The sequence below is a fragment of the Pagrus major genome, chromosome 23, assembly GCF_040436345.1.
Source record: "Pagrus major chromosome 23, Pma_NU_1.0".
Lineage (NCBI taxonomy): Eukaryota > Metazoa > Chordata > Actinopteri > Spariformes > Sparidae > Pagrus > Pagrus major.
The window spans coordinates 19,241,330-19,263,339 of NC_133237.1; the positions used below are offsets into that span (position 1 = coordinate 19,241,330).

Genomic DNA, 22,010 nt, shown 5'->3' on the forward strand with positions numbered 1-22,010 from the left:
CACAGAAAACATTACACAGACTTTACTCAACAGATCTGATCTACCTGAGAGAATCATTAACGTTATCGACGGCGTCGAATTCAATCAAAGAGACGACTCAGAGGGACAACTATTTATAGAAATGCTTTTTGAATGAACAGTGCAGTATCTCGTACAATCCATCAATACAAACACAAACACAGGTGTAATCTGCTCCAGTGATCACAACATAAATATCTTCGCACAGGTAACAAAAATAAATCAGGTCCTTCAGTGTACACAAGTTTAGAACAAAAGAAAATAAATGCTTTGTTGAAAAAACATAAACCGACTGAAGGTGCTCATAATAGTGTTTTCAGTAGTTTACAACAAAACAGAATGTTTTAACAGTAACACTCAACAACAACAGAGAAGTCCCACATCTGAACTATTAAAAACATGCTTGTACTCAAATTGTCCAATTTAACTCATACATATCTCAGATTTTGGAAATTTATCATTAAATATGTCACTGTGTGAAGGATTTCGAGCCACGTTGTACAAGTCATGTTTAACCTGACCACGCTTTCTCATGATGCAGGGGTGAAAGACGAGTTAGTAGGGCTGAGAGGAGCGTCAAGAAGGAAGCAGAAGGAGATGACGTCGTTTCCTCTTCCACTCGGCGTTCGGCTGAAATCTTCAGTGCTTCATAAAGAAAGGATGAACCAGGGCTTTGGCGGCTGAGATGCGACTGCTCGGTCTGAACACCAAACATTGCTGCGGGTGAAGAGAAGTCACACCTGACAACAACTCTTTCAGGGAGGCTTTGTCCATTATACAGAGGAGAGGCGTTTTTGCAGCAACTGCTAATTTTGCCTAATTGAGCACAAACTGGGGCTACAAACAGCTGCTAGCACGGTTGTAGACTCTGAGTCATGTTATTTAATAAAAGAAACAACTGTTCAATTGTCAAATTTCTGTGAAATTCATCAATTAACTTTCCGATCGTATCAGCATTACTCTGAATGTACTCTTACTTGGTCAATATATTCATTCTGTTGTAAAATAATTAAAAACTGAACAAAGTATGCGTGGTGTGCTCACAGAGAGGAGGTCGTTCTCGTCCGGGCCGAGGTTGAGCAGCAGATTTTTGCAGGAGCCTTTTGTTCCCCAGCTGAGTGAGTATGAGACGGGGCTGTCCTTGGGCCAGTCCTCCTCACTGGGCAAACCGATCACCCTAAAAAAAAAACATACGAGTGAAGCAGAGAACTGAGCAGCAGCTACAGGCTGCTGATAACAGCTGCGTCTGCCAGTTTTCAAACAACAATGGAGTATTTTTATTACATTTTATACCTACAACAAGGATATTTTAACACGCATTTTGCCACGCTGTTGTCTTTATAATAACATCATGATTTCCCACAATTGTCATTATTACTTTTATTTTATTCTATTTAATTGTTTATTCTGTATTAAAAAAATAAATAAGATATTAATCTCACTTGTAAACGAGATCTTGATCTCAGACCACTTTTACAGTAGTAAAAGTTCTTCCAGCGCTGCTTGTACTTCATTATAATGACTTCTGCATTCAACAAGACAAAAGGCTTGAAAGCACTGGTGCTACATACAAAAAAATAAAAAAATAATACTCACTCAAAGATTTTCTGCAGCTGCTGCACCTCTGTGTATCCTTGAAACATCGGTCTGCAGGAGAAAAAAACACCATAAAGCTATTTTGACAACCGCAGAGCGTGTTTTACCTCTAATATTAAACTCTCTGGAGTCACGTATCTCTTCCAGCCAGACACAGACTCAGCTCTCCTCACCTCAAGAGGAAGAGCTCGGCGAAGATGCAGCCGGCGCTCCACATGTCCACTGAGGACATGTAAACAGAGTTGAGCAGCACCTCAGGAGCTCTGTACCACAGCGTCACCACCTGAGCACAGAGAGGGAGGTCACACAGCCAGAGGGGGGAAGAGCAAAAGATTTTTAGTTTTGTACCTCACGCCAAAAAGCAGACAGAACAAAATGTTGTATATATCGAACAAGGTTACGTGCTGCCTCACTTACGCCTGGAGTGAGAGCGATGTTGAAGGTGTAGATGCGAGCCAGTCCAAAGTCTGCGATCTTGACTTCTCCGCGGCTGCTGACCAGGATGTTCTCTGGTTTCAGGTCGCGGTGCAGCACCATGTTTGTGTGCAGGAAGTCCAGTCCTCGCAGCAGCTGCTGCATCACATCCTGCACACACAAGAGAAAGCAGCCTCGCAGCACTTAGGAGTCTTTCTACAAATACACACCTGCTTTCATGGAGGTTTTCATTTTTCAGGCTGAATATTTATGATTGGACAAGGTGCTTTTATTTTGGCAAAAGCTGCAGGAGCCATTTTAATAATGATTTATCCTTTGAGAAAACTTTGCATGAGTTCACACCTTAATGCAGTCACGACTCAGTCCAGAAGCAGGAACCTTGGACAGGTAGGCGGACAGGTCCTGGTCGATGTATTCCAACACCACAGTGAGGTCCAAGCTCCGGCCCGCCGGCACAGCAGACGCATCCAACAGCCTGGACGTGACAGTCAGCACGGGATGGGAAAACACGTGGAACCAACAAGAAAATATGTGCGGCTCTGTTTTTGTGACTATTTTTAATTTAACTGTAGAGACGAGACATGCAAGTCTTAAAATAATGGTCCCCGGGGCGACACCATCCCACTGATCCCCCTCCTACACTGTGAAGTTTTGAGGTAGTGGCACTTTTTGCTTTAATACTTTTATATTATGCTACTTTATACTGTACATTGTACCACACTTATATATGTATATGAAAATAGAAATAAATAGAAGAATAAAAACAATAAAGGACGATTAGACAATATATAAATATAAATTATAACAATATATAATATAAGAAAATATTTTAAATAGATGTAAGACTACTTAGTTACTTGACGTACTTGACGATGTTGTCATGGTTGAAGAACATCATCCGCCTCAGCAGCGCCACCTCTCGGATCATGGCGGCGGGGATCCCGCTCTCTGACGTGTCGACGTGGACGTTTAATTTCTTCACCGCCAGGAGGCGCTGTTTCCCCCCCGCCTCTCTGGCCTTGTACACTTGGCCGTAGGAGCCTCTTCCTACCTCTGCCAGCAGCTCGTAGCGCAAGGGTCCACTGCAGACGTCCATGATGGCCTCCCGAGAAACAGTTCAACATAATATAAACAAAATGTTCCAGATAAGCTCCTGTTTTAATAATAACAGCGGTCAAATGTGTCGTTTTTCCTGTGTGTGTCCCTCAGATTAAGCTAGCTTAACATGTAAATTAAGGTTTGCAGGTTAGCTAAGCATGAATTTATCAGCTGTCACAGATCAACCACCTCTTATTAACAATCATTTGAAGCGCTCAATAAGCTGAATTTCGGTGTTTTTGGTGCAATATCTGTTGTTTTTCTTCACTTTACCTCAGACTGCTGAGAGCATGCCTCCATCCGCAGCACACTGAGGCATAACTGCGGCCAGCTAGCATCAAAAATATGAGACAATCACACCCCTTTTGTTCGCCAACTAATCAGAAAGCTCACGTTTTACATGTCAAACACATGCTGCGTTCATGTGCAGGACGTGTGGTGAGTTCAGCGCTTATAAACAACCTCAATACACAATAACACACTCCAGATGTTTGCCATTTTGACAAAATATTAGCAGACTTTGTGTAAATAATGAAGCCTGTTTACACATTTTTAAGCAACATCAATGGAATAGATAGCATTTAGGTCAAACATGCATTAACTTCAGCTAACACAGAGAAATATAAATAAAAATACTGTGAAAAATCAACACACAAAAGACCAAACTGCAGCCACTTCATTGCTAGTACCCTTTATTATCCAAAAGGGAGCAACCTTTGTTAGAAACTGCACACCACACGGGCAGAGTTACACAAAAAGGCATTTTTGGATTACACAGCACACAAGCTGCATATGAATGATTTATAAAAGCATCTGCTAACAGTTGAGGTCATATTTGCTTTGATTAGTGCAGGCTGACTGTTGAAAACTCAACAGCATCGTAACTCAGGAGGTAGGACATCCCACGTCTTACATTACTCATAAAACTGAGGTATTACTACATGTATTATTAGCGCAGGTATGCATATTTTAAAGTACAGACGCAGGCAAGCGCTATGAGCGGTGTGAATGCATAGTGACTTTGTTTATGTGTTAATTGTTTCATGTGTGAGTGAAAGAGCGCTGTCTTTCCATTAAGATTAAAATAAAAAACAGCAATAATAAGCCTTTTGTTTGATCGAGTCTGTGTGTCTTTGTTGAGATGATAGTAGTGATTAATTACAGTATATAACTGTCACTCAGCTGAATGTTGCCATGCATTTACTCTCCCTTCAGTTTGTTATTCATAAAGTTAGTTTTCTTTGCCAGGGCGATGGCATCCAAATGCAGGTTGCGGTTGAGAAGGACCGAGCCGCAGGTGAGAGCTCCGGCGAGAGCGCCGGCGAAGCCGCACAGGAACACGTCCTGACCTGCAACAGAAAAGCACTGAGTTTAGATACAGTAATGTCCCGTCAGGAATTATAGGCGACAACTACAGACGCACTGACCTGTCAGATAGAGGTTCTTCAGTGGAGTCTGAGGTCTCACTGTAGCGTGGAGCTCAGGGCTGAAGCGGGCGATGCCGTGATCCGCTCCGTAGATTTCACCTTTAGGGGCTCCGATATAATGTGTGTTCGTGATGGGGGTTCCAGCGTCAATGAACTCAATCTGCACACACACGCACAAACAAAGACGTGAACATACAGATTTTTATCAAACCAGGGAAACTAGCTTGGTTTCAGTCTTCTGTAGCACCACCCACATCTGTTCAGAAGTTTAAAATATGAATGAAGAGTAACAAAACAGCTAGTCGAACGAGACCGTCTACCTGAGATAAAGATAACGTAAGGTAAGGTTAGCTTTAATTGATCCCTCACTGGGGAAATTCACTTGGTACAGCAGCTCAAGTTTTAAAAAAAATCAATCAACCCATTACTTAACGAGACTAACAAATCCTCTAATGAACCCCCAAACATCAATACGGAGAGTCTAAGCTTTCTGCAGCGCTGATTTAAAGTCACATTTAGCAGTTTTTTGTGGGAGCACCATACAGAAAGCCCTTAAATCTGGTTCAGTTTGGACTTTGGGAAGTGTTAAAAAAAAGAAGAGTCATGGGAACAAAGGTTCCACTTCTCCATGATGTACAGTGTGTGTAGGGAACAAGAGACATATTAAAAAACGTTACCTTGTCTCTGGTCACTTTCGGGAAGACATCCATAACGGCCTCCAGAATGTTGTCAATGAATGCCTGTTTGAGCTCTTTGTATTCAGCCCCTCTGTTGCTCACTTTGTCATCCTTCCACTCCTCAAACCACTCGTAGCTGGCGAAGCTGACCAGACTCATGGTGGACTTGCCTAGTGTGGAAAGAAAAACAAGACGATGTGTTATTCTGACTGGTGCGTGAACCTCGCTGCACTGTACACGCTGCGTCACATCACGCGTTTCTGTACCTGGTGACCTTTCCTCCCAGGTCGGATCTTTAGCTGACGGAGAGCCGACGAACAGGAGAGGTACGGTTTTAGCAGAATCTTCCCTCTTTCCTTTCATGTACTTCTCAACCCTGTGGAAGAAAATTCACACACATGAAATAGCTGAAGCTTCGGAAGTCGAGAACAGCTGCTGGCACAATTATTTTTCAGACGCAGTTATTAAGATAACAAAAGTTGTTTTTCTCATAACGGGGTTATTTATCTCACCATCTTAAACAGCAAGCTTTGTCATCTCAGGATAATCAATTACACTATTGTTACCTCTATCACTGAAACTAATTAACCATAATCCAAAATGCTCATATCAAATCACGAGGGTTCCAACAAAAGAGAAAAGGGTTTGGTTTGAAACTCCTGAATCCATCTGATAGACTAGTGTGTGTATGTCATGGTCAATGTCCATGTCATTATTTGAGAAATTGGCTGTTTGTTATCACAAGAAAACAAACTTTGTTATCTCGAGATAACAAAATAATTAACTTGTTATCTCAAGTTAACTGCATCAAATAAAAAAATTAAAAATTTGCACCTATGGCCGTCTTTGTATTTGTATTTTGGGTTACTACTAGAAGAGGTTTACATGTTTTAGTGCTCAAAAAATACATTCATTTTCTCATACTGTCCAGTGCTGCAGCTTGGTTTTAGCTCCTGTCTCTTTAAGGACCCCACAAATACCCAGTCTGCTCTGATTGGTCACCCTCACATGCCTGAGACAACACCGCTAATACCAACAAAGCAGCTGTGCTAAATCAATTCTTACGTGCCAAACTATCCGCTAGGCATAAATTATGTGGATGTGTGACTCTGTGACGTAGTGTGATGTCACAAAGTCGCGGAATTAAAGGCGGGACTACTGACGAGGCGTTTCAGGAGCAGTGTTTTCTGTGGGAGAGAGGAGCTTCTATTGGTGCAGACTTTGACCTTTTGAACTCATTTTGTGATTTGTATGTCGGGTTTATGTGGCCAGAACTCCAAAAACAGACAAAGACCGACATTATAAACTACATAAAAGGGTTTTTGTTTGGCCAGATCTCAAATGTAAACTGTAACAGAGCAACAGATACAAGATGCAAGATGACTCACAGATCATCGAAATTGTTCTCGGTGAAGATATAGTAGTTGTTCGCTCCGAGGCCCAGCTCCTCCTTCGTTCCATTCAGACCCACAAAAATGCTCAGGCCACCTGCGCCGTTCTTCATCATACTCAGCTGCTTCTGGATAGCTGCACACGACAGGAGCGTCACATCATCAGATAAAAGCAACGTGAAAACTGGGTTTAAAAAGAGAACCGTCATTTCTTACATTTCACAATTTCCTCTAGAGCTGAAATGATTAGTCACTGTGTCAGCTCAAAGAGGATTAATCAGCAACTACTTGAATTGCTTAACTCATTCGTCAAGGGAAAATGCTGCACAAATTGCCACTTTTCTCTGTTTTTGTTATTGTGGGGATGTTAGTTGAGCCAAAAAAAGCTACTTGAAGTTGTCACCTGGCCCTTTTCCCCCATATTACGACATTTTCTAAACTGAATGAATAAATAACATTTATAAAAATAACCAAAAATGTGCTTATTCTTCACCTGGCATGGCCTGGAGGTCTTTGGGCAGCAGCTTCTGGTAGGTGTTGAAGATTCCAGCGTTAGAGATGACAATAGGGGCACGGATCTGTATTTCCTCTTGCCCTTTTATGACGCTCACACCTGAAACATAAAATCAAACAAACTCACTGAATCTCCCCTGCGTTGGAGCTGCATGACCTGTTGAGAAAAACGGAGGAAATCACACCCACCATAAGCCTCCTTGGCGTCATTGAACAAGATGCGGTTGACTGGGGCTCGGACTAGAACGGCACCGCCTGCTTTCTCAATGATGGGGATCATGTGATAGGCAATTTCACTGGCTCCGCCTTTCGGGTACCAAGCACCGTTCAGGTAGTGAGTGACCAGCAGGCTGTGCATGGAAAAACTGGCATCATTTGGCGCGTTACCTGCAGATCAGAGACGGAAACAGTGAGCGTAAAACTGAAGAAATAAACCGACTAACACCAACAGTGCAGCGGCTTGATCCTACCGTAGGTGCCAAAGATGTAGGTGAGCACGGCCCTCAGGTCCTTGTTCTGCGTCAGCTCGTTGACCACTTCTGTCAGGCTGCGAGGAGCCATTTGGAAGAAGAAGGACAGACGTTTGGCCAGGCCGGTGTAGACCAGGAACTTGGCCACTGGGGCGGGCAGGAGCTTCAGCAGAGCGAGGAGCCAAACACCCCGTCCAACTTTCTAAAGACGGAACGAGACACAGAGAGAGTTAGGATGTTAATAATCATCGGTCGATTAGTTAGTCTGGTTTACATTCTGAACGAGGCAACTTCTTGAGTTTTAGTGAGTATGGCTGAGCTGAGCAAAGATATTTAATCATGGAGTAAAATCCTTTTCAGTGCAAACAAAAAACTAACTGACTTTGACCTTTGACTGATTTATAATCAAACAATGTCACATAAAAGTTAGTGTGTCATAAAACTTTTATTACATCTACTCTTATTCTTCACTCTCCTTTAATCTGTATTTTGGCCATTTTCCCTTATTCTGTTCTCTGCTTTTTTTTGTTTTATTCCTGCAGCTGCATCTGTAAGCTGATTTTGCTAACAGCAGCTTTAAAGAAACAAATAATAAGTTGAAAGAAATGAAAACGACGCCCTTAACTGACCTCACTAAAGATAAACAAAGTGACATTTCTTTATCTATGTGTCAAAGCAAAACGCTGTTGCAACTTGATAAGATGATGTAATATGTCAGCTAATTAGAGGCCTTGCCAGTTTCTCCAACCTTTGGTTTAACGACCCTTGAACCGAATCAGTGACAACACCAGCAGACGTCTGGATGATGAAGCCTCTTTGTGCTAAAGTACAGTTTTTAAACAGACAGTTCAATGGAGGAGAGGGCAATTTGCAATTTTGCCCATTTAAATGAGCAAAGGACGAAAATAAGTTGCTAAATTATCACCGAAAAAAAAATTATTTTTTTGTCCTGATACTTTAAACCACCCGATCACAAAAATACCCTACCTTGACCAGCCTCATGTATTCGTCGATGGCCTTCTCCTCTCCAGGGAAGCACTTCTTCAGCTCATCGGGGAAGCGGTTCCTGCCGCTGTAGATGGGATAGTGGCGGCGGTTTTCCGGAGGGCCCAGCACTACGTGGTCGAAGGGATTGTCCAGAGGCTCCCACTGCAGCTGTCCGTTGGTTATTTGGTCCAGCATGCAGCGGAACGGCTTGTGTGGTAGCAGGTCACCGATGTAGTGGATTCCTGAGGGACACAGCAGAGTTGAAAAAGATGACTTGTCACTTCATCCAAACTGAAGCACATTGGCACAACTTATATATGTCCAAAAGTTTTAAGTATTTATAAAAAGAAACAAGAGCCATCCCTCTCACCAACGTCAAACTCAAAGCCCTTCTCAGTGAACGTGTGGCAGCATCCACCAGCCCGATCGTGCTGCTCCAGAACCAAGACTTTCTTTCCAACTCTGGCCAGCAACACCGCAAGCCCGAGTCCACCGACCCCACTGCCGATGATGATGGCATCCAGGTCTTTGGGTACTTTACTGGCCAGGAAACCTAAAGACAAGGCAACAGCACATCCAAACAACAGCGTGGCAACAATTAACAATACATCTGAGGAGGTTACTTCAAAATGACTCAGTTCTTGCTTTGTAAATGTGAGAATTTACTGGTTTGTTCTTTTTCATGTCTTGGCAAACTGAGTATCTCAGAAAGAAATTAGACAAAAGTGTGGACTTTCAGAGAATTTGCGATAGACATTGACATTTTTGATACATATAGCTACTACAAGGAGTTTGTTACCTGTATGAAATAGTCTGTATTTAATACTGATGGCTCTACATGACCTACACAAGAAACAAGACTGACAGGGAGAAGAATAACTATTCTTGACGCCTGCCACCGCCTGTCCACGTGCAGACTGGAAGAGCCTGTTTTCACATTTTCCCAGGCAAAGCCACAGTGAACAGTACATTAGCCACTTACAAAAGAAGCAGGAAGAGATTTTTCTTTATTTCTGACATTGTATTTTGTGGTTTTGACGGTGGAAAAACGACCAATTTGTCCACAGGGGACTCCGAAATATCAAAGTTACTTGTCGTAGCTTTAAGAATAATGGGTTCAATACAATAAATCAAAACTTGTAATATTTTTGGGCACCCTTAGGTCTCCTTAGGTTGCAAACAAAACGTCACATCCACATTCAGCACAACTGTGAGCTTGTAGAGAGTTTTTGCAGCAACAGAAATTTGATTTAATTTACTTCTAAGATATATCTGGATGAATAAAAGTATGCAATCAGTTAGTTACTTTCACCATTCATTTCACTTATTTTAATGGGTTCATTTGTACACATTTTCAAAATTGAGCGTTTTTTTAAGGGGAATCTGGTGACTTTTTCCACTTTCCTCTTTCTCCAAAGAAGTATCCTATGTTATTCCTGTTTACTGGATTTGTAAAATTTGACATGTTTACTGTCAATATGCTATATTCTTTAACAAATCTGGCGTATATAGTGAAATCAGTTGAAACAGTGTGTTCAAACTGCTCCTGGGAGGTCAGACACACTTGAAGCAGGAAAAACAGGCTTTTACAGCGATGCCGCACCAAAACTGACACTTTTTACAGGGAAAAAAACACCTGTCAGGTACTGTATTTAATGCCGAATTTACAACAAGGCACCAATGATTTAGAATTTGTTGCAGCCGCTTCACAAAGTTTGTTAAGTTTCTCCTCATGATGCACCAACTCTTAAAATCTCACGATTTGTAAGGGAGTCCGGTGATTAGGGATGTTACATCTCTACCGGTGATATCGCCCCCAGTGACTTCACTTCATTACCCATGGCTCTCACACACACAGCAGCCCACTTCTTGCAGAGGAATACTTCCCCACAAAGTTAGGATCACCGCATCACATGACACAAAGGTGCTGCACAAGGTGTAAATTCCTCTGCAGCCATTGTTTTCACACAACGCCCTTGTTGGCTCAACTCACCTTGCTTCAGAACTTTATTCTTCTCTTTCCGATCGTGAACCATCTTTTTCAACGGTTCACGGGTGTCCGTCTCAAAGGGGTTGGGCCCGGAGCCGGTGAAGACATATTTTAATATAAATAACACCAAACCGACACAAATTATCGCTACACTGAACCACATTGTGTCAGCTTATCGGGCAGGTGGACGCTGGAAGTCAACCGCTCCGGGCACTGTCTTCACCTCCCCGGTAAGTCCCGCCCACATGACTGAAAGGGGACGACACCAGCCAATTAGAGCCTTTCTTTAGAACGCGTCAGGCAGTTTCGACCAATCAACGTCAAGTTCAAAGTGCGAGCGACCCCCTCGACGAAAATCACGTTTGTGCTGTGTTTCATAACAACACGTCTTCCTGACACTTGTTCCTAGGAGACAAATTAACACAAACAACAAGAAAAAACATTAACATTAATACATATTTAAAGTGTTGTAGCCTTAATATAATGCTAATTATCATTGCTACTACTGTAGGCATTCAGAATCATCTTTTAATCTATTATAATATTTTTTTTTACAGCTATTATGTTTGTTTTTATTTGTTAATTTAACAATTTTGATTTTTATTATATTTAAAGTCTTAATCTAAAATGTCTTAATCTCAATAGTAACTTTATTTCTGTAGAAAAGTGTTGTATAGATGAAGTTTATTCAAGTAAGTTTTAGTGACAGTAGTAGTATTGTACAAGCTGGAAACCAGCAATACCTGTTTGTTGAGTATTTGTATCTTTGAACAATCCAGTTAAGTTTTATTATATTTCATTTTCTACTCACGTCTGATTTCAGACATTTCTGGAATGTCTAAATCCTGATAGCAACTTTTTATTTCTTTTGAAAAGTGTTATATAAGTGTACAGATAAAGTTTAGTATTCTTATTGTTCATTTTAGTACTAGTAGGTCACCAGCTATACCTGTTGGCTGAGTATTTGCATCTTTAAAGAATGCATAAAAAACAAATAAAATTGCAACACCAAGTCTTTCGGAATAAATACATGCAGATAATTACTTGTATCAGTTGAACAAAAGGCACAAGGTATCACTTGACCCATGACATTAGATAACATTTTGCTGCAGTTAGCATGAAAAACCAGTCTTCACTGTCAAAGTCATTGACTCTTCATGTGAATGGTAACAGTAATAAATAAAAATTTTAAAAAACCTTAGCGTCCACTTGCTAGCTTTTTACCAATGCTTTCCTGCAAGGGTGACCCCTGATCTGAAGGTCTGTTTCATGTGATAATGTAGATCAGCGCCTGCAGGCCAAAGTTGGCACAATAAGGTTCACTTTGGCCCACCAGATATTTTGAAAGTTATGCTTGTGCCGTTTGTTTTTTGTGAGGTACAAAGTCAGTCAGTTAAGGAAACATATGATCCTAGCACCATTTGTGCAATACCACTTCTCATTATTATCATTTACAATATAATCATGTGCATTGTTGGGTTGATTATCAGATGCAATATTACTTTTCTTCTTTTTAAACTACCTTTCAATATCACTGCCAATATTACTCTTGTACTTATCATACTTCTATTATTATGCTTTTCAGCTCTGGTTTTGGCATTTACTCTTTAAACACTTTATATTTTGTCAGTACAATAATCGTTCTCCTTTGGCCCGTTGCCACCGTATATTTTCACTTGGAAAAGTTTGGTATGAACATGAAGGTCCCCCTCTGAAACAAAAACATGCAGAAAAACCTCACAGCAACTTCTAGATTTTATTTTTTGCTCAAAAAAAAAAAAAAAGATCACCTGCATCTTCACAGTCATTTCCCGCATCATACACCATGAGACCCACATCTGTTTGCAAAAACAACCAACATTGTACATAAGAAACATCATCACCATTACCATTCACCCTGCACAATCTAGACTACTATTCGTGGGCCCAGTTGCAACATCCACCCTGAATCCTCACAGCCTCACCCGAATGAAACGCTTTATTGAGGTGAAATGCTCCCAGCAACACTCATATTTCATATTATGTTGCCCAATACTATTGTGTGTTTTGTCTCTTTCTAAATAAAGCATAATGATGTTACTTCATAATGACACAAACACAAACCCTGATCATGCCCTTTACACAGCAAAGACTAAACACAATATGTGCTATGTGCATGTAAACATAAAGGCAGATCTTTCAGCTTTTATCATGTGTTTCATTTATGCATTTTATTTTTTATGAATATTTTAAGACTTTCTCTGTGATTCCTTCAAGCAAAGTCAACATAATAAGCTCAAAAAGTCTTCAAACATGCCCGCAAAGCACATTTAATCTGATTTCGACCTGAGCCCCTGCAGACCTTTCCAATAGGGTGGACATTGAAACTGGGGCACAGTTAAATCAAGAGGTGTCATTACAAATCTGATCCCTGCTGATAAATGTGTTGTGTCGATGCCGTCAGAATGCCTTCAACCTCCTGTGTGGCAGTCCAAACTCAACCGCGACTGATGATTCTGATTTTTTTCTTTTTTTTTTTTTTATTCTCTCCAACTGAGCTGGTCCATTGTTATTATCAGTCTGTGTTTCAGGGCTTCTTCTGTTAGTGCAGTAAGCTGGAGGAGGACGAGGGTCATGAAAGTTAATACATATGAGAAGAACTCCAGAAGACGAACAGCATGAACATCTTCTTCAAGCAGAGCTGAAAACAACTCCTTAATGACTGGCAGAACAGAGGGCTTGATGAAAAAAATAAAAAAAAGAAGACTGGGTCAAGCATGACAAGAGAAATCTTAACAGAAGCCCTTATCTGGTGTATTTATTACCTCACCTTTTTGAGCCTTTTCCTCTTTAAAATATTTTTTGATCATTTTGATTATTCTTTTTTTCTCTAAAACTGAATGATGACATTTATCTTTTAATTGCAAAAAGCACTTATGAATAAAATAAAACCGTAGATTCTAGTCTGTATGTGTTAGGGCATCATCCGCAGTAATGTTTGACATTATTTACACATGTATGGTACGCTTGTAGGTATGCCAACAGTGAGTGTTTGGTATCCAGTAATCTGTGCCAACTGTTCTTGTGTGTATGTGTGTTTGGTACAATCAAGACAGCTCTCAGATGAAATATGTGTTGTTTGGGATGGTAACTACAATGGCTTAAGGTCCATGTGATCGAGGGAGGAGGAAGAGCAGGCAGACTCTCTCTGCCTCCCCGCCTGGCAGCGGTAGTGCAGGTCAAAGTTCAAAAGGTCAAAAAGTAAAAATGGGCGGTGGGTTTTTTTTTTCCTTTCCTGAAGCAGGAAGTCATCAATCCATCTGTCAGGTGGTCAGTGCGATGGTGCGGTCTCTCCTAGCCTGTTGGTGACACTCATTTATGGCGTAAAGGGGATGTCACTGCAGGACCAACCCAACCTGAGGCAGAGAGGAAAAAGGAGGTATTAGGAGAGCGGTCATATTTTGAAACTTAATACTTCTGTTACGGTTTAACAGCCAAACGATGACCGCATGATGGAAAATCAGTGTGGACTACATGGCTTAAAATCATTTATCATATTATCACATTTTTTCAGTGTTTCCCAGCAGCATACACAGGGTTCACACAGCTTTTTAAGAGTGAAATTCAAGCACTTTCAAGTTACGTTGTGCGCAATTTGTCAAAGTCGATTAAACGTTGCTCTCCTCGCTGATTGGCACCAGACACAATAATTGGTTAAACCTTTTTTCCCTATTAATGTACACATTCAGGGTTCAAGTCTTCATTGTCACTGTGGCTCTGTGTCCTGGCGCTCTGCCATCTTAGGTTCTTTTCAAAAGATCACATTTTTATTCATTCATCTTTATATGATTACATTTCCCTATTAGATTACATATTATTTGAAATAGGTTCTGGTTAATAAAGACTACTGTGGTTTCACTAACCTTACAGATTAAGGTCTGCTCAGTTCTCAGACTATTTCCTGAGTGTTGTCTTACTTTTACACTTCCATTAGAAAGTCAAGGAAATTAGTCATTATTCCTTGCATTAAAAGCATAACAGGTATAATTAAGCATTTTCCAAAATTTTAAGGCTTCGTAAGAACCCTGCATACATCAATAGATCCTAATGATGAAATGCATGAAATGAATGCCACTTGGACCTGGAAAGCAGTCAGAAAATGAATGGGTTTAAAACCAGTTTAAATGATGAATTCATTCAAGTTCTTGTAAATTTTTGCAAATTGACACTTGTCCTTTATAATACAATGAGTTTCAGCGGCTGCAGTGAGCAGGAGTGACAGTGTTTGCTACGGCCTCCTGCAGCTCAGTCTGTCAAAACAATCCCACTTTTGAGTCCAACATTTCCTGATAACCCTCAATCTGATAAAACTTTTTTTATAAAATCAACATTACCGCCAGCAGCAGGGCAGAGACAACTTTTTACCTATAAACTTTTTTTGAGGAAACCAAATACAAAGCTGACCTGCAGAGAGCCTGAGGTTGTGACAATTATCAAAAGCAGTCTTAGCAGAAAATGTACCTTTTCTGATCCCATGCTGGGACACTTCCAATTGTACAGATAATACTGTAGATTCCCGTCACCAATGCCGAACTTAAGCTTCTCCAAGAAAGTCTTGTTTTCCATTAGATCCAGTGCATTGAAGACGTCAAACCCTTTCTGTATAAAGAGCAGGAAAAAAAACTCATTAGATCCCTGGGAGGAAACATTTCAGAAAACACACGTGGATTGAAGCGCAAAACACACCGATTTGGCCAGGATGAGGGCATCAGACATCAGGTCGAGCAGAGGGGTGGTGGTGTGCACGTTGTAGAAGGAGTACGCTGCCTTTAGGCTGTGGTGCACAGGGTGGTTCATAATGGTGGAGGGCAGTGTGTAGAAACTCAGGAAATCAGTCACCTTGCCATCGTTCTACCAAGGAAACAACCAACATTTTTATTAAGCCTCTTGAGGAAGACGGAATAATTTAAAGAACAAAAATGGTCTCTTGTAAAAACTCTAATTTTTACCTCCACTAGGTAAGTGTCGATAATATTCTCCTGGGGCAGCAGCCAGTGTTCTACCTCCTCCGGGGTCATGGCAGGCACCAGGTTGAACTGGCTCAGGTACTCACGGAGCAGGCGGTGCACCACCGGCACATCCTTCTTGGTCATTGGCCGCAGACCTGAAGTCTTAGGAGCCTGAAGGAGAGAAGACAGAGGAGGAGAAGTATAAAGTCACGGCAGAAGTGCTGAAAATATGGATTATTTTCATTACTGATTAATCTTCTTATTATTTCCATGATTCATTTGTTTCCACTGACCTCAGGCAGGCGGTACAATTTCATGGTACGCTGCATAGTCATGTTCCTGCTCAGGTGGGAGAACTTCACCTCGATGAGTTTACGTGGGTTCAAAGAGCGATGCCAGTACCTGTACAAAGAAACAGAAAATGGTAAGAGCAGAGCAGAGAAGCGTGTGTGCATACAGCATGAAGAGATTCACTCTTTCAGACCCACCTGCATGTGCCCACAGGTTTGGGCAGTACCACTCCAGCGGTGTATACCGCCTGAAAGATACCCTGCAGGTTGACCCGTCTGGTGATTTCTCTGATCAGAACCGGCGCGACTCGTTTGGAGCGAAGCTTCTTGTGGACGCAGAGGAAATTGATCTCAACCATTTTCTTTTCTCTAAACATCAAGCAAAACAATTCATTATGTGAATGGCAATAAAGTCTACAGTGACTTAATGTATAAGATAATATTTCAAACTGTTTACATTATTAATCTATTATTTGTTGCACTTTTATAATTTAACCCCGAGAGTCTAATAGCAGAGGAACACAATTTACACACTGCTGACTCTCCATTTAAACACATGAGGGGGTTGAATATTAGAAAGACTTCTGACCGCAATGCTGAAATTATCATTTCATCACTACTTCTATGATTTATAGGCATCTCAGAGCTTAACTTGTATTGGACTGCATTGCATGAGTGAGATAATTTAACAGAAGAGTTAATTATCTTTCTCCATGTAGCATGTGATGGGATGACTGAATCCATTATATTCTTTCACGCTGCACTGTTCACTTACATGTCGTAGATACGGATGTTAGCAGGAATGGCACTGATGAAGCCAACCAGCTTCTGGTTAGAGTTAACTCTCACTCCACAATGCCACTGGGACAACCAGCCAGGGGGCCGCAGGGCCCTGAGAGAGAGAGCTCAGTCATTAAATGCAATATTTGAATGTATCGCTATCACCTTTATTAATATCGAATGAAACATTTAAAATTGGAAGAATATCAAATCTGAGAAGAATTACCAGAGCAGGAACTCGGAGGAGTAGTCAAATCGGAACATGTTGTCATCATCTTCAACATAGTTCTCATTGAGAAGCGTGTAAAGCTCCTTGAGCTGGTTTTACCACAAAGAAGAGAACAAAATTATACATTAAAGTACAACCTTCAAAGACACAGGTGAGTAATGTATGAAAAAAGAAGACATGATCAGAAAACAGACTGATTAAGCATGTTAAGTTCTTTAAAAAGGCAAAGAAACATTAACCAGAAAATAGAGAAAGTTTCAGAGAAACAGCTAATGAAAGACAACTTTCTCATGTGCATTCCTGCTGTCAGTGTTTGTGTGTGTTTATAGACTCTCTTACCACAGCAGGGTCCCCCAAGTCGAGAGTGTCCCAGCTGAAGCCATGTGGGAGGCTGTAAGGCTCCTCACGAATTTTGTCTTTGTCAGGTTCAATGGAGCCGTGTGATGTCACGGTCTCCCCTGAAGGAAAATGAAACCGTTTCTGACATGAAGCACAGACACCCACGATACATGACATTCATTGTTTGAGGTCATTTTGAACCTCGGAGCAGAACTGAGAGCACTGACAAAATGTCATACCTAGCTTGGGCACAGGCTGTGTGTCCCAGAACTGGTAACTCCTCCGAGTTGCTTCCTCCATGGTCTTGGCAGGGCCTTGGCCGACAGAGAACAGTTCAATGGCCTTTTGGATCTCCTGTAGTTTATCAGCTGGCAACGAATTCACCTGTTTAGACAGTAAAAATACATTAAATTTAATCTGAAAAGGGCTAAATTCCCCCAAACAAACCTTTAGTTTCTATATCAATAGTTTTAGTGTGATTTTAAGAGCCAAGGAAGATAAGAGCTTGAATGATGCAACTGTAAACATGCAGCGTCTAATCAGCAGAGTGCTGTACAATGAGTTAGCAGTGTACAAATCTCTCTAAATGCAGCAGTCTACAATAATATTTACAGCCAACTCAGCCATATGGTACTCAGCCATACATGAGCAGAAAATGGAGAGTAAAGTGGATTACTGTTATTTACTGTATCATGACTTTTTTTTACATCCTTAAGCTCGACAACTATAGCTCTAAAATGTGGTAATTAAAAAAATCCATGCCTTGGCAAGGGGGTCCTGAGCTGCTTCTGGGGCACCAGATTTCTTCTTCTTTTTCTGCTTCTTTTTCTTCTTCTTGGCGCCAGTGTCGTCGCCCAGACCCCTGTCACTGAAACAGGACAGAAATAGAAGGCATCCCTATTAGTCTACTACCCCAGAGGAAAGTCACGTCCTGTCAAAATGTATTATTTTAAATAGCTACCTGGGATAAGAGCCAGGATGATCAACGCAGGATTATACGCACTTTTGTATTAAAATATTACACGTACATACAGCTGAAGTCGAAGTTATTCTCACTGCTGTTTATTTCCAACATCAATTCATATTTCACATCAGGAAACAAAGTCACTGTTAGCTGGAAAAGGTTCACCTAGACTTATCTTGAGAACCATTTCTCAGTGGCAGACTAACATAGTTGTTTGTTTACCTCAACAGTGTCTGATGTCAGAAAACAACCACATCAGATCAAGAACAACAGAACAGGTGACAAGAAACTGGCAGGACACATAAAGGTAGAGTACTAGAAACATATGGACTGTTTCACTCACCTGTATCAAGTGATACAGGAGAAGCAAAGGGATACAAGACAGTAAAATCACCACACACAGGTGGTCCAGCCTGTGTGTCAGAAACCCCCATTGTGTTATCAATTAAAACCTGAGGAACCACGCACCCCCACCAAGCTATCCCATTTTCTGGCCGGAGAGAGACCGCATACTTACAGAGGATAATCTCATTAGTGTCCGAGACAGGAGAGAGGCCAAGCACTGGCCTGTATATGTAACACCAGCACAGATGGTGAATCACATGACCTCTGGAAGAAGAGTGTATGGTATCTACGAGTGTGTACACATGTATGTACAAGAGGTCAGTGAGGGACCGGGACAATGGACAACAAAACATTCAATAGTTTGTTCCACAGGCTTCCATTTCAACCGAGCGGACCGCCTAACAGCCAGAACTACTCTTTGTTTCTGTATGTGTGAGTGTGCTGGGCGCCGGGGAGTTTCATGCGTTGCTCGAAAAAAGCATTTACATCACGTCAGTTGATAAATATGGTCATCACTTTCCCCTTACAGCAGTGGAGGCTCAGGTACACAGATATAACAGTATTTTTTCTTTTTTTCTTGTGAAGCACTGGAGGCTCTCACATCTTCAGGCCTCTAAAAATCCTTCAATTAAATCAACATGAGAGGGAAAAACTCCCTCACAGCTCATGAACACAGTGATGAAGGGTTACATGTAGACACTGATTTCTCTGAAGAGGTCACAAGCCATAAACACATTGGGCACCACTGCTTTTTCAGCAGCACTTCCTCTGTCCATTAGCCACCCAGATTCAGAAAACGCACTCTCAGTGAGCAGACAGGACACGCCTTAATATTAGCAGGCTCGGACTCATTTCATGTGTGTCACGGCTTGGTAAACATTAACAGGAGCCATTTCTACGCAAAGCAGGGTTTCCATCAAAGCCTGCTTGAAGGAGCAGCCACAGAGAGCTAAGCTAATTAAGGATCTTGAACATTTCTGTGATTAACGGTGGTAATCAAGAGCCAAGACGCATGTCATTAGCATGCTGCATGTGTAACAACATGCCGATTTTGCTGGTTTCACTTTTGATCAGCCAACTGTCTGCACTGAGATCCATTTACAGACAATAGGGGTTTGACAGCTATGCTAGCATGCAAGCTAACTAGCTAAATGTCAACTGGGGTTACCATGAATTGAATCAGTTTACAGGCAATCAACAGCGGCGTGCGAGCGATCTAACAAGCTGTCAGTTCAACAAAAAGAGATGACTTTTTCGGCAGGTTGTACAAGTGGCAGTAAATACAGTGTTTTGTTAGATGACTAGCTTTCAAGCGCACTTTGGCTTTTCTGCCCCCATACTACGCCTTGCTAACAGAGCTCATCGGCTCTAACGCCCGCCCACACGAGGAACAGAACGCGCTCTCGGCCAATCACGCCACAGAACCGGCGAGCGGAATGCTGCTTCTGACCAATGAGCTGAACGCGTGTGGACGGGACGACCTCCAGCGATGGCTGTCTACCCCGACCGCTTCGCCGAGGCTTTAGCTCGCACTAGCTTCGCCAAAGCGTGCGGCAACGCGACACATTTCACACCGCCGTGCTTTGCTGAAGCTCGCCTTCTTACCCATCGTCGAATTGGTGCTCTTCATTTTCGCAGTCGCTGCAGTGTCCGTGGTCCTCTACATCTTCTTTCTCCGGCATCGGTGCTGTCTCATTCTCATCCGCCATCTTCATTCAGGAAGTGAGGAGCCACCGCGTGCCATCGACGGCTTTAAACCTCTGTCGATACTATTGGCTCAGAGCGCCGATGGAAACGTCTCCGCTGTTGTCTTCTAGCGGCCGCTTCAAACCACTCACAGTAAACACATGCTCGTAATGGAGGTCTGGCTCAAAGTCTTCACTTACTTTTAATTTCCGACAACCCTGATAAAAAAAAAAAGAAAGTCTGATTTTGGCGGATGTCATGTAACTTGTCTCACATGCACATATCCACGATGAGAGCCATGTGATCCGCGTAACACATTGTGTTATCAACACAGTGGAGCCTTTGACAGGAAGCACATGAGGATATGCATGGTGTACAATCTAGACTATACATAATGTTATTAAAGAAAATAAATGTTTTTTATTATTGGCACCCAGATGTGTCCTCATGTGCATGGATATGCAATAATGGACCAAAAAATATTCACAAAACGCAAAATGAAAATTCACATATGTCACAGAATAGATCATCAACAAAGGATGTCTTTTATTTGTTATTTTTATTTATTTGAATTTTTATTTAATAGGGACGATGCAGTTTAACATAGTAGTACCGACACCGAATGTAACTGATGTGCTGCACAGAGTTTATAGCTATTGATAATTTTCAGCTCTCGTCTCTAGTTGGGTTTTTACATGTAGAGCATAAAACATACAGCTTTCAATGGTCAGTATCATAAAATCACAATATAATAAACGCAATGTTTTACAGTTGCCATTCACTGTGCTCCTTATTACTCTGTTACCGCCTTGTCTTTGGATGTATCTGGAAAGAGTCTCTGGGGCCAGATTATTGCTACCTCTGAAAATGAATAATTCATTTGAAATAAGATGCATTATGACCTGGATATAAAGACTTGTTAGGATCAGTTCATTGTTTGGCAAATTACAGAAAAATATAGAGACGAACATGACATTTTGTTAAATAAGAACATCTTTTGGGTTGCCAGGTTGTGGAAAAATCCCTTTGACTGATCACCAGTCCTCCTGAAATGTGCTGCTGACAGTCTGGACTAAACTACATTTATTAATACTTATACTTAGAATTATTGGTTATAAGAAAGTGACAAAGCAGTCGACAATTATTGATGGATTACCGCCACCTATAACATGTATAACTGCATTATTATCAAATAGAAATGATAAACATCAGCCGACAGAAGTGAACTCAAATTAATGGTTTGTTATTTAAAGGTGCAATATGTACAAATATCTAAAATTATCAACAGAATGAAGAAGTAACAGTTTGACATTGGGTCAAAAACTTCGCTGTATTGTGTTGCAGAGATATCTATTGTTAGCATGCTAACTAGCTAGCAGCTAGCCACTGTGAGGCGATAGTTGGATGGAAAACAACACAAAACGCCCCACAGTGCTCGGAGCTCCAAGTCCAGGCTGAGTCAACTAATACAACTGCTAGCTGCACCGTTAACTGTGCTAACTAGCTAACAGCAGCTACAGTTAGCAGCAGTTAGCTAGTGATATGCTGACCACTTTTGGTTGAGTATGAATTCGACCGGTTCTTACACACTGCACCTTTGAAGCAATAGTGAATGACCTATTGACAATTGTATAGGGATGGAATGTAACTTAGTATCTTTACTCAAGTACTGTACTTAAGTACAAACTGAGGTACTTGTACTTTCCATTTTCTGCTACTTTATACTGCCACTCCACTACATTCTGGAGGCAATGGTACATTTTACTCACTACATTCATCAGATAACT

The 22,010-nt window shown here is 41.4% G+C and overlaps 3 protein-coding genes across 3 annotated transcripts; all 3 read right to left on the reverse strand.

The window, feature by feature from the left end:
* Positions 1-100: 100 nt before the first annotated feature.
* On the reverse strand, positions 101-3,328 carry cdk21 (cyclin-dependent kinase 21). Its single transcript, XM_073494734.1, has 7 exons — positions 2,916-3,328; positions 2,392-2,524; positions 2,032-2,199; positions 1,788-1,897; positions 1,615-1,665; positions 1,063-1,195; positions 101-735 (listed from the first exon to the last, which is right to left on the reverse strand). Exons 1-7 carry the CDS (start codon positions 3,143-3,145, stop codon positions 658-660), a joined length of 903 nt encoding a protein of 300 aa, XP_073350835.1. The 5' UTR covers positions 3,146-3,328; the 3' UTR covers positions 101-657.
* Positions 3,329-3,822: 494 nt separating this feature from the next.
* Positions 3,823-10,828, reverse strand: retsat.2 (retinol saturase, tandem duplicate 2). Its single transcript, XM_073494097.1, has 11 exons — positions 10,606-10,828; positions 8,983-9,165; positions 8,613-8,854; positions 7,626-7,827; positions 7,345-7,542; positions 7,136-7,255; positions 6,640-6,778; positions 5,518-5,627; positions 5,252-5,421; positions 4,575-4,734; positions 3,823-4,496 (listed from the first exon to the last, which is right to left on the reverse strand). Exons 1-11 carry the CDS (start codon positions 10,763-10,765, stop codon positions 4,348-4,350), a joined length of 1,833 nt encoding a protein of 610 aa, XP_073350198.1. The 5' UTR covers positions 10,766-10,828; the 3' UTR covers positions 3,823-4,347.
* A 1,511-nt stretch (positions 10,829-12,339) lies between these two features.
* LOC141019560 (glycylpeptide N-tetradecanoyltransferase 1-like) lies at positions 12,340-20,305 on the reverse strand. The gene is made up of 12 exons (XM_073494515.1): positions 20,143-20,305; positions 17,991-18,096; positions 17,468-17,612; positions 17,229-17,347; positions 16,887-16,978; positions 16,656-16,772; positions 16,079-16,249; positions 15,884-15,992; positions 15,591-15,761; positions 15,328-15,492; positions 15,103-15,240; positions 12,340-13,997 (listed from the first exon to the last, which is right to left on the reverse strand). The coding sequence occupies exons 1-12, from the start codon at positions 20,250-20,252 to the stop codon at positions 13,977-13,979; spliced, it is 1,464 nt and encodes a 487-aa protein (XP_073350616.1). The 5' UTR covers positions 20,253-20,305; the 3' UTR covers positions 12,340-13,976.
* Positions 20,306-22,010: the final 1,705 nt, after the last annotated feature.